Raw genomic sequence first — 14,628 nt, forward strand, 5'->3', positions numbered from 1 at the left:
GGCGGCCGAAGAGAGCCGATGCTAGATAAGAACGACGGATCTGACGAAGGCTAGAATTAATAGAGAGGGACGACCCTTATCTATTCTCCATGTTGATGCTGATTTTGATATTGGTGATGACAGGCTACAAACACAAACACTCAATCTATTGCAATGCGTGGTACAGGGTTAAAAATATCTACAATTCCAAGATGCGGGGCAGAGCAGAGAGAATAGAAAGATGTGCGCGTGGCTAGAGTGCCTGACAAGAGTACTCGACGCGACCTTGTCGAAAGCCCTCCATTGCCTTCCAATGAAGTGCAATAGCCAGCAGGATAGCGCAGTGCCACCACTGGTGACTGTGACCCCACAGATCGAACTTGCCGGGGAGCAGGCTCTCGGGACAATTCGTGGCGTAAATGACTAGGCCACCGATGTAGGCCAGGAGGGAAGGGATGATGGGTGAGAGGAAGACAAAGGTGCGTATGAGGCCGTGCTTGTAGGAGGCGTGGAAGAAGGGGAGGAGAGAGGTGAAGCAGATGCCGAGGAACATTGCGATCCTCTTGCCCTTGTTCTCCCGCTTGTTGAACCACGTCTGCCATGGCAACACTGCGCCAGCCAGGCCGACCAGCCCAGTGGTCACAGAGTAGAGGAGGGCGAGCTTGGGCTGACAGAAGAACTCTGCATAGACTGTAGATATGACTGTGGCGGCAATGAGGACGGCTACGCCAGAGTAGTCGGCGCATGCGCTACGATTGAACAAGCAAATATTGCTGGAGCCAGAACAGATGTGCCAAGCGACAGAGAGGATCAAACACTTGAGGGCGCTGCCTAGATAGGCTGCGCGGATGACTCTGTCCATGTTTGTCGCATCTTCATCGTGAGATGCCCAGAACAGAGGCAAGATGAAGGCGATGCCGACGAGATGGGTGTGAATGTTGAGAGTCTCGTTGTGAATTGTGACGGCAGATTTGAGCAGAGCAAGGGGCTCATTGAGTGGAATGAAGCGATACCCAGTCAGGATATGCTCGTTGTTCCTCCACAGGTGTGGCAGCTCTTCGTAGGTGATAAGGCGACCTCCCTTTGCCAACTCGCAAGCTCGTGCGTATGCTGCTCGTTCCAATTCTAACATTGAGTCGATGATGGAACCCGCACGTTCCCTGCCCTTCGAAGTCGATTCCAAAATCGACTCTACGAGGGAAGAGGAGACTTCGCCCATCCTTGCGCTGGGCCATTGCAGCTGCTTTCGCTCTTCCCAAAGGTCTCGAAGCGACATTGTTGCCATTGTCTCGTTGAGCGTCTCAAGTTGCGAATGCATGGCTGCAAGCAGACCAGAAGGGCCGGCAGGTAGACGAGAACCCAAGGCCGAAGCAAGTCGCTCCCAGTCGGCAGCCAGAGATTGCGATCTGGCAGCAAGAGCTGCTTGCGATGCAGTGAAAGTGGAGACCGGGGAAGGGAATGAGGCGAGGGACTGACCGAATGCTGCTTGTGGAGGCGTGGGGAAGAGCAGGACAATGCGCTTGAGGTCATTGCGGATAACAGCGAGCTGCGATTGGAAAGTGACGAGCATATCGTTTGAGGACGACGATGAAGCTGGCGTACTGTCTGCTCCACCGCCTTCTTCGTGAGCTCGTAAACGAGATGCCACGGCCTTGGCTTTGTCTTCGAGCGCCGCGAGGTAAAGGACGATGCTGTCACGCATGGCGACGACTGTGTATGGCATACTGAGAGAAAGATCAAGCTGTTGAATGCGGGAAGTGAAAGGATGAGAGGGCCATCTACAGAAAAGGCGACCCGTCCCGCTCCATTCTGTACTCACATAGTCTAGTCGTTCCTGTTGCCTCGCCTTTCCCTTTTCTGACCACCGCAGAACCCGATCGTCTTCATCACTCCACTCTCCATCCTCGCTACTGCTCAATTGACTGCTCCAACCGCTATCTGTGCTGGTCCAGCCCTCAGATCCAGTAAAGAGCGACGATGCTAGCTCTCTCCGCCTACTGCTGGCATGGTACACCGAGGCAGGCTGAGATGCCCGCCGTTGATGAAGGTGGACGGGTCGCTTGGGGTGAGAGGCTGCATCGTGATGACGGTGGTGAGGTTGATGAGACTGAACCGCCTTCGAATGACGCCGGCGCACCGAAGTCGAGGCGGTGGGGGTGTCCGGGGAGGTGGCAAGAGATGACGCCATGCCAGGCCCGGGGAGGCGATGATGGAAGGGTCCAGTGAGGCGACTATGGGAGATGGTTTGTGTGCGCCAGTGGTGATTGCCGAGCCCTTGTCGGCTTCACTGCAACGTTGTGTATGGGATGAATTCAGTTGATGGACAGGAGCTGCACGCCAGACTGGGGCGTTTGCAGTAGGCCGGGCAACAATGTAGCAGTGGGTGCCTGCCAAGTCCTCCCGTCCCGTTGTGCCAGGCAGTCCAGGCCGCGCTGCCTCAGGCCACGGCCATTGCCTCGAGTAAATTGCCGACGGGTTGAAATTGGTACCACACGCGCAGAGACTGGCCTGGTGCCTCACAGCCGACGCGACAACGACGACGCTCGGGCCCCGACGAACGGAAGTGGGAGCAGCCCGGAGCCGTGCGTTCCTGAATCCAGCTTTGGTCAGTAGACTTGGCGCACCAGCTTACGACGAACAACGTCGGACGACGAACGAGCGAGGAAGAACACAGCCGCCGGACATCGTCGCAGCAAACAGAGACGTCTGAAGGAGAGAAAGGTATATAGAGAGCCCAGCATGTCACCCTTGCGCCTCCTTCGTAAGGACCCTCCCAACACTACACCTCCTCCCCTCAGCCTCCTCACCATGTCCTCAAAGGAGGTCGAGGCTCAGCCCCTCTACCCCAAAGCAGTCTCTGCTCCGAGGAGTGCCAACAGAGCCATCTGGACTCGTCCTCTGCTAGCTCTGATAGGTATCTGCCTCTGGTTCGGCCTGCGTGGATCCTTCAACGATACCTTGCATCAGGCAACCAGCCTCCTGCAACCCATACAAGGGCTCACTTCTGGGTCCGTCCTGCTGGCCAACAAGACGCTACCTGCAGATGAGGACGTCGACTGGGTGAGTACCGTCAGATCAAGCCGGATCTCTCATCCTCAAGTCTATGGGTGACTCAAAGCTGATGCCACCTCACCTCCCACGCGCACAGGCCAAGGTACCTCTGGGCAAGCTCACTGCCATCAAGTGCTGGGACGATGAGTTCGTAGACGCGCCTGGCACCCACTGCTACCGTATGCAGGCACCTCTCAATCACCTCAACAAGTCTGACACTCGTAGAGCCTCCCTCGCCGTCGTCAAGTACGAGGCAGGTGGTGGTAAGACGCCCCGCTCCAAGGTACTAGGCAGCGTCTTCTTCAACCCCGGTGGCCCCGGTGGATCTGGAGTGGACTGGCTCAGGTCCTTCTCCAATCGCGCCGGTGGGCCGCTAGTCAGCGGAGCCCAGTGGCTCGACGTTCTCCTGGAGTCAAAGTACGACATCCTCGCTCACGACCCTAGGGGCGTCAAGACTACATGGCCCAGAGCTGACTGCTGGCAAGACGAGACCCTTAAGCTCGTCGACGACAGCTTGCACCTCGGGGTAGACCTTTACCAAGCTTCTAGCGCTTCTCTTCCCAGAGATGTCGCACACAACCGACTTCTTGCGAACCTCTGCAAAGACCGCATCGGCGATGAGCTGCAATACGTTGGCACAGCTGCCACGGTCCGGGACCTCAGAATGCTATACAAGGCCGTCGGCGACAAGGCTCTCAACTTCATTGGCGTCTCCTATGGCACAGCTCTTGGCAGCTACTATGCAGCCATGTTCCCCAAGGAAGTCGGTCGTTTCTGGCTTGACGCCGTCGTGGATGCCGAATATCAGCAAGGACTCTGGTTCGACAACTTGATCGACTTCGAGGCTGTCCTGTCACATTTCTGGTCTACATGCGCACAGGCGGGTCCCGAGCTCTGTGCTCTTTCCGAGGCTCTGACTACAGAGTCAGACAGAGCGACCAAGGACAAGGGGGCGTCGGTCATCTCGAAGAAGTTCTATGAAGCTATGGAGAGCATCCGAGTTCAGCCCGTCGTCGTCATGGACGTCGACTTCCCCCAGCTTCTGACCTACCTGTTCCTCAAGGGAGAGATTTTCAGCACTATGTATGCGCCTTCAACCTGGCCACGTCTTGCTCAGCAGCTCGCTCCAGGTATCAAGGATGGCAATTGGACGGCCTTTGTAGCTGCAAATGGCCTGGGAGTGCAGGTGGCCGAGGCTGTCGACCCTCCAAGGAGGAAGCGAAGGCCTTCGAGCAACTACACGTCCCCAATGGCTCAGACCGTCATCATGGGCTCGGATGCTCTCGCCAACGAACAACATTGGGAGGCCAAGGAGTACCGAACCCGCCTGCATGACCTCCAGAAGATATCTCCCTTTGGAGCAGAGATCTGGACCGGTAACGGCGCAAAGGCTGCAACGTGGCCCATCGATGCCAGCGAGCAGTTCGATGGATTCTTCAACACCACCCCTGCCACTCCCATCCTCTTCGGCAGCAACGACTTCGACCCCGTCACCCCTCTGGCTTCCGCACGCAAGATGGCCGCCTCTTTCAAGGGCAGCGCTCTTCTCCGCGTCTCTGGCGGTCTGGGCCACAGTACGATCAGTCTCCCGAGCAAGTGTGCCTCCAAGACGGTAGCCGACTACTTTGTCCGAGGCGCACTACCCCTAGACCTAGATGAACGTGGCGAAAAGGTCTGTCTGCTTGATCGTCCTCCTTTCATCCCTGCTGACGAGACCAAGGCTCGCACTGCCGCTCTTCATGCCGCAATTGCTGGCGAGACGGTAGAGGGAGAGGACTCTGTCGGACTCTTGTCCGAGGAGGCTCATGTCGGTATGGGCACGCATCACGCCGACTGGATCTCATCTCACGGCCGACATGATCGTGCGCGACTTTGATCGCAGAGAGTGTTCACATTCGAATCGTTGCCCCGTCAAAGCATTGTTGACAAACTTCTTTAGAAATTAATGATACTGTCCTTCCATCTTTTAGCACAAGCTACAGGGCTACAGGGCCCCCAGCTTAAAGTCGTACCTCCTCTGCCCGTGCCGCCTCTCCTCCTCACTCAACAGTCTTGCCCGCCCTCCATCCATAGTATGTACATCCCTCTCGACGAATGTCACCTCCCCGCTTTTCCTCACGAGGAGGATCGTCGAGGTCCTAGTCCCGTACCACGCCTTACCTTTGCCCTTTGGAGGCGCCATGCTGAATGCAGGGACCAGGACGGTGCGTCGCAGGTCTGCTCGCTCTTGCACTTGGTCTAGACCGGGCGTGGCAAGCACTTGGAAGAGGGACTCGATAAAGGCCTCTTCTGCTTCTGCCTCTCTCCTTCCTTCCCCTTGCTGATACTCTGGCCCAACCGGCTGCCGTGAGCTTGAAGCTTCAGCAGCTCCAGCAGCACTAGAAGCGTACCGCTGCACCGCCTCGTCAAATCCGGCCCGACCCGTCTTGACCTTGGACCAGGGCTCAGAGAGGACAGAGTTGGATAGACCGAGCGAGGTGGTGTCTGTGTCTGTGCTTGTGCCAGAGTTTAGACCGTTGACCTTGGTGTTGGTGGGAGCGGCTTGTAGGCTGCTGGGTTGCAGAGAGGAGACTCGTGACCCGTCGCTGGCGTCATGGTCGTTAGCAGAGGGAACTTCGCAGCTGAGGCAAGCTGTTTGGCTGCCTTCCAATTTCGAAGAAGCGTGCTCATCATGAGGATGGAGAAGAAAGCGCACCTCTCCGGGTAGACTGTCCGACTCCCCCGGCTCTGCCTCGCTACCCTGGCTGTGATTGCGATTGGTGGCGTACGCAAGCTGAGCTCGCTTCTCCCCTGTAATCGTCGGAAGCTGACCAATCAGAAGATTGAATCCGGCGTACTCGTCCCTCTCTTGTTCCAGCCGGTCAAGGTACTTCTGCATATCCTCCGTACCTCCGTCTGCTGTGAGCCAATCCCTCACGAGCCCGCCACGGGAGCGATACGAGAGTACGTGCGGCTTGCCCTTCGGCGGGAGGGCAGGTGGAGCAGGCTCGGTGAAGTTGGTCAGGGCAGCCCATCTTCCCGAGAGGACGTGGACGCCCAGCCAGGTACCGCCGCCAGAGAGGTCGGCATCGATCCCGCTCAGAATGGGGTGAGTGGCGGAGGGCGTGGAGGAGAGCTGAGGGGAGATTGCTGATGTGCCCGCCGGAGCGGAGGAGGAGACGAAAGTGGAGGGAGAGGGGAAGGAGTGGAAGGCTGCAGAAGATGTGGGACGCTGCAGATACTCATCTCTATTCGAGGCGAGGATGCTGTGAAGAAGAGTCGACGGTCAGGTGAGCTGCGCTGCTCATGGGCGGAGGGAGGAGCTTAGGTGCACTCACAGGTGATGATCGTGGCCGCCAAGGGTGAAGAAGATGCAGCACATCCTCGCTGCTCAAGCGCCTCGCTGCAACGATCTTGATTGGGACCTTTTGTAGCTATAGATGGAGTGTGAGTACCTCGTGAGCTCTTGCAGTCCTGGTGGCATGAAAAGGAGGAGGATTGCTTCTCATCAGGGTCCAGGCGGAAAGGGAGCCGACCGCAAGAGGGCGGTGGCCCAAGCGCAACATTGCCGCCTGCAATGCCATGCTCCTTCCTTCTGTCCCTCATTCCTTCCGTCCTTCTTTGACCGGGACGACGTCTTTGCTTCTTTCTAGTGAAGATGTCAAGGTCGTTTCAGTCCATCATCTCTCCCGTCGGCTACTCTTCTTCCACTTGCGGCTACTGCTCTCCCCCCGGCCAGCGCTCCTCATCCAAGACCTCCCACTCTTTTGGCATCTGGGCGCACGACCTCTCTGCGGAGCACTATCAGCGACTGGCAGATGCAGGATGGAGACGCAGTGGAAGCTACGTCTACAAGCCTGATTTGGCAGCGACCTGTTGCAAGCAGATCAGCATTAGGCTGGAAGGGCAGAAGTTCAAGGTCGGCAAGAGTGGGCGGAAGACTATGCGGAGGTTCGTAGAGGAGCTGAGAGGGGCTGGGGAAGAGGGTGAAGCAGAGCTGGTGAGGCAGAGGGATATATGGGGCAAAGGCAAGGGAAAGGGCAAGTACACCCAGCCGACTTCTCTACAAGACTTCTTCGCTGCTATCGAGGAGAATGAGGACGATGGTCCAATGGAGTGTCGGCCCTCCACCTCTTCCGACCTATCCTTGTTGCACCAGCAACGTCACGACCTCTTTACGCAATGGCGCAAAGACTCGCCGCCTTGTACAAGCACACCTCGTCCTCCTCCACCGACGTACCCCCCTCGTCTGCCCAAATTGAAGCACAAGCTGCGTACACGTCTCGTTCCGGGCTCTTCCTCTGCTCAGAAGTATGCCCTGTTCAGACGGTACCAGCAGGGGATCCACAAGGAGTCAGACGAAGACATCTCCTCTCGAAAAGGCTTCGAGCGCTTCCTCTGCGAGAGTCCCGTGAGGCGTACATTCCCCGATGCGTCTGAGGACCCGGACCCAAGTGCTGCGCACAGATTGGACGGAGCTGTGAATCCTTCCGGTCCTTCTGCGATCCCATTTGGCCTCTATCACCTCGAGTGGCGACTAGACGACGAGCTCGTAGCCGTCAGTGTCCTCGATCTGCTTCCACACTGTCTCTCCTCCGTCTACTTCTTCTACGACCCAAAGCACGAGAAGCTCCAATTGGGCAAGATCAGTGTTCTGCGAGAGGTTGCCCTGCTCGAGCGGATCCGGGCGAAGCCAGGGATGGAGGAGGTGAAGTGGTACTATCTGGGTTTCTACATCCACAATTGTCAGAAGATGAGGTACAAGGGAAATTATAGACCTAGTCAGTTGTTGGACGCAGAAGATGGTCAGTGGGTCGACCTCGACGAGGCCTGTCCGGTCCTCGACACCGGCAAGGGGTACGGCTTCAGCAAGGGGAAGGGAACTATGGGAGAAGCGAGTAGCATGGAGGCTTCAATAGCGGTCAAGTCACCGGAGCCTTCCTCGCCTTCATCTTCTTCCTCAGACCAGTCATCCGCAAGCGATTCGTCCCTGCTCCCCTCATCTCGGACCCCCTGCCCTGGTATCCTAGACCCAGCGTCGCTGGACCCTAACAAGCTGGCAAAGCAGATCTATGTCCTTGAGTCGAGCCGGCAGCGAGACGGCATCAAGCCCATGATTCTGTCTAGGCTGGAGGGAAGGGATCAAGAAAAGGTCAAAGAGGCAGTGGCTGCCCTTGGGTGGGAGATGGCTCGAGAGTGCGTCTTCTTCGTCTAGAGGCACAGGAATGGCATAAGCTGAGGGAAAGGAGAAAGTGGAATGCAGTACTGTCATGTCTTGCGATTAATGGATGACAATGTACAGGATGAGGGTGGAAGGGTGAGACCACGGGCATCTCTCCTCCCGGCTTCCCGACCCGACGTGTGTATAGCTTGTCCTTGTTCTGTGAAGTACCTTCTACCTCCTGATACCTTGAGGAGGACCTCCTCTACCGCGTCGTGATTGTGCTGTATGGGAAAGTGGAGATGTGGGGAGCCGTTGGACGAGTAATCCAGTCAGTAACGGATGTACGACCGCCAAGGCCTCCTACTCCATCGATCAGGCTGAGGGGGCGCCAGCCCTTGCTGATACTGCCTCCACTGAGTCCGCCTTTTCACCTCGATCCAACATCAAGCGAAGGCAAAGAAGTCTACCGCCGACTCTCCAACAAACGTCGGGTCACTCTCAACTCACCTCGCATGATTGTTGCCCTTCCTCTTGCAGCACCAATTCCCCTGCCCTTCATAGCATTCGGTCCCACCCTCTTGAACATCGGGGCCTGCTGCAGCATATCCGGCACGACAATGAATCTGATCATGCTACCTCTGATGTATACGCTGTCTAGATGTGTCTGTTTGCCATCCCTGGCGGTGAGGATGACCTCTTTGAGGGAGCAATTGAGATTGTCCTCTGCATCAAAGAGCTTGCCTCGGTAGGATTGGCCGCCCTTGAGCTCGAGGGTGACGACGTGACCGAGAGACTCGTGTAGAAGCTTTGTGGGGATTCCAATTGTGCCCATACTTGCGGCAAGGAGAGTGGGGCGACAATGGCGAGGATGAAAGTGAAGTCTGATTCAGATGGATGGACAGAGGGACGGAGGCAGAAGCGGAACGGGAAGAAGTGAGATGCACCTCGTATTCTCCTCGCGGGACGGCAGTGGCCCCGGCCCTGTGCGCACACACACACGCACGCACGCCCAGGCGGGGGGCCAAGCACCAACCCACCCCCGCCTCACAGAACCAACACTTGGCCAGGCAGCATCACTCCTTGCACCACTCACACATCGACCATAGCACCGTGACGAAGCTCTGCGCTTGTCCTTAGCCTACTCACTCACTCACTCGTCGTCACCAGATGCTTCCTCACCTTCTCACCTAGACGCAACACTCTCCAAGGGCACCTCATCCCGGCCATCTGTCGGCGGTGTCCCGGCTGGTGTCGCAGCAACACCAGGGCGGCGCGCCAGAGCATCTTGCTTCGAGCCCGTCCCCTGTCCCATAACCTCTTCACTAACTAGTCATGTCTCTGCAACCATCATCGCGGCATCCCCTGGGAGGCATCTCTAGATCGACATCGCCCACAGGACCTGGCTACCAGTCGACCTCCTTTCCTTTCCATGGCGCCGCCTCGTCGTCAAGTGGACATCTGACTCCCTCTGCCGATGCGTCTGTATCTGGTACACCGCCTCGGTCCCATTCACCTATGCTCACATCCAGACGGAGGAGAAACCAGCTCACAAATGACGCCGGTGGTCCAGCCAGCGGGACCCTCGCGCTAGACCAAGACGACGAGTACGATGCCAAGCGCAGAGGCCCTGAGGCTGGCCCTTCGCGGCCGAGGGGTACGACGCTGGACCGGCTCGAATCCTTCTTTGGCATAGACTCGGGTATGGAGGCGAATCGGTCTCTTTCTCCCGCCAAGGCTACCTACAGCCGAGACAGAGGTACAGCCGCTCCGATGAAACCTTCCTCATCCTCTACTGGCAGCCCAGGGACAAGACTGGTTCTCCAACATACAGTCCTCGCAACGGACACGCTTCAGGGCATTGCTCTTCGATACAAGACGGACGTTCCCACAATCAGGAAAGTCAATGGCCTGTGGCCAGGGGATAGCGCTCTCAGTCGGAAGATCATCTGGGTGCCGCTGGACAGATGCAAAGAGCAATTGACCGTCAATCCTGATGCCAGAGTCGGCGTCCAAGGGGCTGATGGTGGATCAGTGACCGAGGCAGCTTCATCCTTGCTTGGTCTTAGTCCGCCAAGCGAGCCTTCTGCACATTCCGGCGTAGCTTCATCACCCCTTCATGAGCGGACACTACCCTCCACGGGAGCTTCTGAAATCTCAGACCTCTCCTCCTCCAATGGCCTACCAACTAACGGCGGCGGTGACTCTCCTCCTGTCGTGCGGAGATTGCCCTCAGAGGCACTCGGCCACTTTCCTGCCACGGCACGGAGTGACATATTGGCTGCCAAGGGCAAGACGAGGGCCGACCAATGGAACGAAGAGCTCACTTCTGCAAGATCGCAAAATCGTTTAGGGGCCGGGCCTGGCATGAGTGGATATGATCCGGGCGAGAGCGGAGTAGAGGATCTCTTACAGCTGGCTCGGGAAGCGAGGGGGACCGGAGAGAACAGCGAGACTCCCAGAGGCCCAGCGTTCAAATTGAGCCTTCCGGAAGACATCAAGCCAGAGGAGAGTCGCTCAGAGGTCTCGTCGTCATCAGCAGCTGAAAAGGACGAGTGGAAACCGAATGTGTGGAAATTTGGCGAGAAGAAGCGGAGCGGAGCAGCAGGAGGCTCTACTCTGGACGAAGGCAGCCGACGAGACAGCTTGGAATCTTCAGCCTCCAACCTTGCGTCCGGCTCGAACAATGCCTCCACGAGCCCTCAGCGTGCTCTCCGCCCGCTCAAGCTGGTCGACAAGAGCATCGAAGAATGGGAGGCCTCGAGCAATGTAGGTAAGCCTTCTGGCTCGCGAGGGGATGCGACCTCTGCTACGTCCCCTGGCTCCTCAAGCAGCGGCTACGCAGGCTGGAATGATATCCCTTCTCTTGATGCTTACGCAAAGGGAAAAGTCGTCGAGGCATATGGTGGCAGTGGAAAGGGGGCAAACGGAAAGCGTCGAGCAGCGCGTGCCAACCATCGATTCTTTGACGATCTTGCAGCTGGTCTGCCACCAAACTCAGGTGCTGCGAGCAAGTGGGCCAGACCCATCGGCGAGTCCCTGCCAGGTGCGACAACACAGAAGGCCTCATCTTCGTCCAATGGACCTTCGCTCAGCTCTGCTGCTCCGGCGGGCAAGAAGTCCAGTCTGAGGGGGCTACTCAGCGATGCGCTTCGTGGGAGGGTAGCTCTGGACGAAGCGCTGGCAAAGGGATTCGAAGAAGTTCTGAATCGGAGTGAAAGCTGGGACTCTTTGCCTCAGGAAGAGATGGAGCAGGCTCGACGCTTAGGTCTCCTTCCACCTTCCGGTCAAGCATCACCAAGCTTGAGAGGACCCCCCTCCCGTTTCAATCCCCTTCCTCCAATGTACTCGGATCGGCCTCGGATCTCAGCGGAGGAAGCCAGAAGGACACTAGGACGGCGCCAGTCTCCCGAGGGGTCAAATCACGTCCCACAGGCCATGCCGGAGGGGCATTCAGGCTCATCTGTGCTGCCGCCTACCACTGCTGACTCGCAGCAGCGCCGAGCTCAGATGGAGATGGAGAGTCTGGATGCGAATCATCATAGCAGACGCAATGTATATAATGTTCCGGCGGTCGAGGGTGGAGGGATAGAAGGCAGTAGAGGTGGCTCTCTCGCTCCTCCGTCAGGGAGTGGCGTGGGTCCCATGCTGAGGAAGACCTCGAACAGGAACCTTGCTACTGCGAATGGGAGCGGAAGTGGGAGGGGGGCTGACGGGGTAGAAGGCAAGTGGGGATGGTGAGGTGCACGCAGCGGGGATGTCGCTGACTGCTGCCTCAGCTCTCTAGCATGGTACTCTCTGCGTGAGGGAATATGTCAACCATCTGCTGTCAACCATCTGCGTCGAGGCCTGTACCGATTGGATGAGCATTGTACGCGTGATGCAGACCAGGCCAAGCGTTGGTGCCTCGCCTCCACGCGCCCCGTGTGACGGAAGTGTTGATCTGGCGGGGCTGCTTGCCCTGCTGGGCCTACGTGAGCGACAACCTTCCTTCCCCACAACTGCCATCTACCATCACCATCACTGCATCCCTTTGATCGCATCACCGTCTTCCGTCCTCGTCCGTGTGTGCGTGTGTATAGATCATGTCAGGCCAAGCCATCAACAGCATTGCCACCATCATTAAGAGGTCAGTAGCAACGCACCTCCACCCGCCAGAGCTCGCCTTGGCACCTGCCAGCTCATCCTACTCTACCACCTTTCTTTCCCCTTTCACAGGCTGGAAGCAGCGACTAGTCGTCTAGAAGATGTAGCTGCCGCTCAGCTTTCCGGATCTTCCCAAGGTGGATCCTCAGCAACCGCTGGCTTAGCACCTGGAACAGGAGCGGCCGGAACAACCGGTACGCGCACACGCAGCGGTACCACCACGAGCATCGACAGTGCTGTTGCTGGGGGTCTCGTCGCTTCGCCCTCTACCTCGACTGCTGCGAGCGACCCACCGGCCGTGACTGCCTGGGACGACTACCTCGACCACTCCCTTCAGGAGTACACGTCCCTCTCTGAGCAGATTGGCGGACTGGTCGCACAGCAGGCCACGCACGTCGTAGCTACCTTCAAGGCGCAGCGCGATCTGATTAAGCTCGCAGCGCATTCGGCCAAGCCTGCAGAGGGAACTAGCTCACCGGTGTTTGCAAAGCTGCTCAAGCCATTGCAGGAGGAGCTGATTAAGGTGGGGGAGCTGAGGGAGAAGAACAGGGGGGAGAAGGTCCTATTCAATCACCTCAGTGCAGTTTCGGAGGGTATTCCTGCGGTAGGATGGGTAGCCGTGGTGAGTCTTGACACGAGTGGGAGATGCGTGTGGGCTCGAGCTAGGGAGTTGACAATATCCTTGCCTACATTGCCATTGTGTCCACCTCACCCTCATTAGGAGCCCAAGCCGGGCCCATTCGTGAGCGAGATGAAGGACAGTGCTCAATTCTACACCAACCGAGTCATCAAAGACTTCAAGGAGAAGGACCGAAGTCACGTAGAGTGGTGTCGGTCCTTCATCAAGATCCTCGAGGTGCTCAAGGAGTACATCATGAAGCACCACACCACTGGACTGGCTTGGAACCCAAAGGTGAGGCAGGCGGGAGGACAAGCAGCGTATGGACTCATACTGACCTGCTCTTTCCTCTGCTATGGCAATAGGGCGGTGATGCTGCCAGCTACGTGGACGCTTCGTCCACTTCGTCTGTTCCTCCCCCTCCACCAGCACCACCAGCCGACGTACCCGCCCCTCCGCCCCCGCCCCCGGCCGACTTCGGCTCGGGCTCCGGCGCCGCAACCCCTGCCGCTCCAGCAGGTGGGATGAACGCCCTCTTCTCGCAGCTGAACAAGGGCGAAGGTGTCACTAGTGGTCTCAAAAAGGTTGATGCGAGCCAAATGACCCACAAGAATCCTGCGCTTAGAGGCACAGGAGAAGTGCCCAGTGCAGGCGCGGGTGCGAAGCCTTCGCCTCCAGCCGCTGGAAGTAAGCCTGCTGCCTTGCGGCCGAAGAAGGCGGCCAAGACTGCGCTGGAAGGCAATAAGTGGAATGTGGAGAACCACGAGGATAACAGGAGCATCGTCATTGACGCTACCGAGCTGAACCACACCGTCAACATCTTCAACTGCAAGAACTGTGTCATTCAGGTCAAGGGCAAGATCAATGCCGTGTCGATGGGTGAGTAGGGCGTCGCCGTCGTCTGAGCAACAAAAAGAGGAGCAGCGACTGACACAGCCTTCTTGCTGCCTTCATCCCCTCCAGTGTCCTGCCAAAAGACGTCCCTCCTACTGGATACCCTCGTCTCCTCTCTCGAGCTCACATCCTCCCCCTCTTTCACCATCCAGATCCTGGGTCTTACTCCCATGATCATCCTCGACTCGTGCGACTCGGGTCAAATCTACCTCTCTCAGCAGGGTGTGGAGCGCTCCGAGCTCGTAGTGAGCAAGTGCAGCGCAATCAATGTCAGCGTGCCCAAGGTAGGAGGAGAAGAGGGAGAATTCACAGAAGTGGCACTGCCCGAGCAGATCAAATTCAACTTTGGCACTGGTGGTGTAGGGTTGAAGAGCGAGGTCGTGGCTCACACTGGGTAGAAGGGAGGAGGTTGAGATGTAGCCGCAGGGAGCAAAGTTGTCAGTGGCTTGTGGTAGAGGGAGGAGGGTAAGGTCATACCATGTCGCGCTTGCCTGTCATCGACCTCGTTTCGAGCGCCGCGGCGGTCATTACAATGTTTGCAACGGGCTATCAATACTCGCGACTAAGAATTTGAAGTACGTCTAATACTGCCGGAGCTCCCGAAGAAAATGCTCTAATCCATCCTCATTCGACACTTGCGCCTGGTAGGAGTCACGATCAACTGCTTCTGTGGTCGGTCACATAGAGGAGGTCACTGCTGCTGTACAGCATCGTCTTGAACTTTCCGGCAATCTTAGTAAGGACAGTATTGACATATTAACAACCGGTCTTCCTTCCCATCTATCGAGATAGAGGCCCC

At 57.4% G+C, this 14,628-nt stretch overlaps 7 protein-coding genes across 7 annotated transcripts; 4 read left to right on the forward strand and 3 right to left on the reverse strand.

Annotated features, from left to right (window-relative positions):
* Positions 1 to 66: 66 nt before the first annotated feature.
* Positions 67 to 2,316, reverse strand: BCV69DRAFT_282353 (HlyIII-domain-containing protein). Its single transcript, XM_025492328.1, has 2 exons — positions 1,799 to 2,316; positions 67 to 1,720 (listed from the first exon to the last, which is right to left on the reverse strand). The coding sequence occupies exons 1-2, from the start codon at positions 2,165 to 2,167 to the stop codon at positions 233 to 235; spliced, it is 1,857 nt and encodes a 618-aa protein (XP_025348794.1). The 5' UTR covers positions 2,168 to 2,316; the 3' UTR covers positions 67 to 232.
* Positions 2,317 to 2,598: 282 nt separating this feature from the next.
* BCV69DRAFT_312128 (hypothetical protein) lies at positions 2,599 to 5,326 on the forward strand. Its single transcript, XM_025494899.1, has 2 exons — positions 2,599 to 3,039; positions 3,128 to 5,326. Exons 1-2 carry the CDS (start codon positions 2,719 to 2,721, stop codon positions 4,904 to 4,906), a joined length of 2,100 nt encoding a protein of 699 aa, XP_025348795.1. The 5' UTR covers positions 2,599 to 2,718; the 3' UTR covers positions 4,907 to 5,326.
* On the reverse strand, positions 4,897 to 6,498 carry BCV69DRAFT_312129 (hypothetical protein). The gene is made up of 2 exons (XM_025494900.1): positions 6,348 to 6,498; positions 4,897 to 6,275 (listed from the first exon to the last, which is right to left on the reverse strand). The coding sequence occupies exons 1-2, from the start codon at positions 6,389 to 6,391 to the stop codon at positions 5,015 to 5,017; spliced, it is 1,305 nt and encodes a 434-aa protein (XP_025348796.1). The 5' UTR covers positions 6,392 to 6,498; the 3' UTR covers positions 4,897 to 5,014.
* A 126-nt stretch (positions 6,499 to 6,624) lies between these two features.
* Positions 6,625 to 8,404, forward strand: BCV69DRAFT_282356 (hypothetical protein). The gene has a single exon (XM_025492329.1). The coding sequence runs from the start codon at positions 6,668 to 6,670 to the stop codon at positions 8,222 to 8,224; it is 1,557 nt and encodes a 518-aa protein (XP_025348797.1). The 5' UTR covers positions 6,625 to 6,667; the 3' UTR covers positions 8,225 to 8,404.
* A 24-nt stretch (positions 8,405 to 8,428) lies between these two features.
* BCV69DRAFT_232723 (Sm-like ribonucleo protein) lies at positions 8,429 to 9,005 on the reverse strand (the record flags this gene model as incomplete). The annotated part of the gene is made up of 2 exons (XM_025489846.1): positions 8,429 to 8,454; positions 8,681 to 9,005. Coding segments are annotated over 2 exons (351 nt in total), but the record flags the coding sequence as incomplete, so codon positions are not given.
* Positions 9,006 to 9,236: 231 nt separating this feature from the next.
* Positions 9,237 to 12,004, forward strand: BCV69DRAFT_282357 (hypothetical protein). The gene has a single exon (XM_025492330.1). The coding sequence runs from the start codon at positions 9,506 to 9,508 to the stop codon at positions 11,909 to 11,911; it is 2,406 nt and encodes an 801-aa protein (XP_025348799.1). The 5' UTR covers positions 9,237 to 9,505; the 3' UTR covers positions 11,912 to 12,004.
* Positions 12,005 to 12,163: 159 nt separating this feature from the next.
* On the forward strand, positions 12,164 to 14,562 carry BCV69DRAFT_282358 (hypothetical protein). The gene is made up of 5 exons (XM_025492331.1): positions 12,164 to 12,299; positions 12,389 to 12,938; positions 13,038 to 13,229; positions 13,301 to 13,814; positions 13,899 to 14,562. Exons 1-5 carry the CDS (start codon positions 12,256 to 12,258, stop codon positions 14,225 to 14,227), a joined length of 1,629 nt encoding a protein of 542 aa, XP_025348800.1. The 5' UTR covers positions 12,164 to 12,255; the 3' UTR covers positions 14,228 to 14,562.
* Positions 14,563 to 14,628: the final 66 nt, after the last annotated feature.

The sequence above is a fragment of the Pseudomicrostroma glucosiphilum genome (genome assembly GCF_003144135.1).
Source record: "Pseudomicrostroma glucosiphilum strain MCA 4718 unplaced genomic scaffold BCV69scaffold_5, whole genome shotgun sequence".
NCBI lineage: Eukaryota > Fungi > Basidiomycota > Exobasidiomycetes > Microstromatales > Microstromataceae > Microstroma > Microstroma glucosiphilum.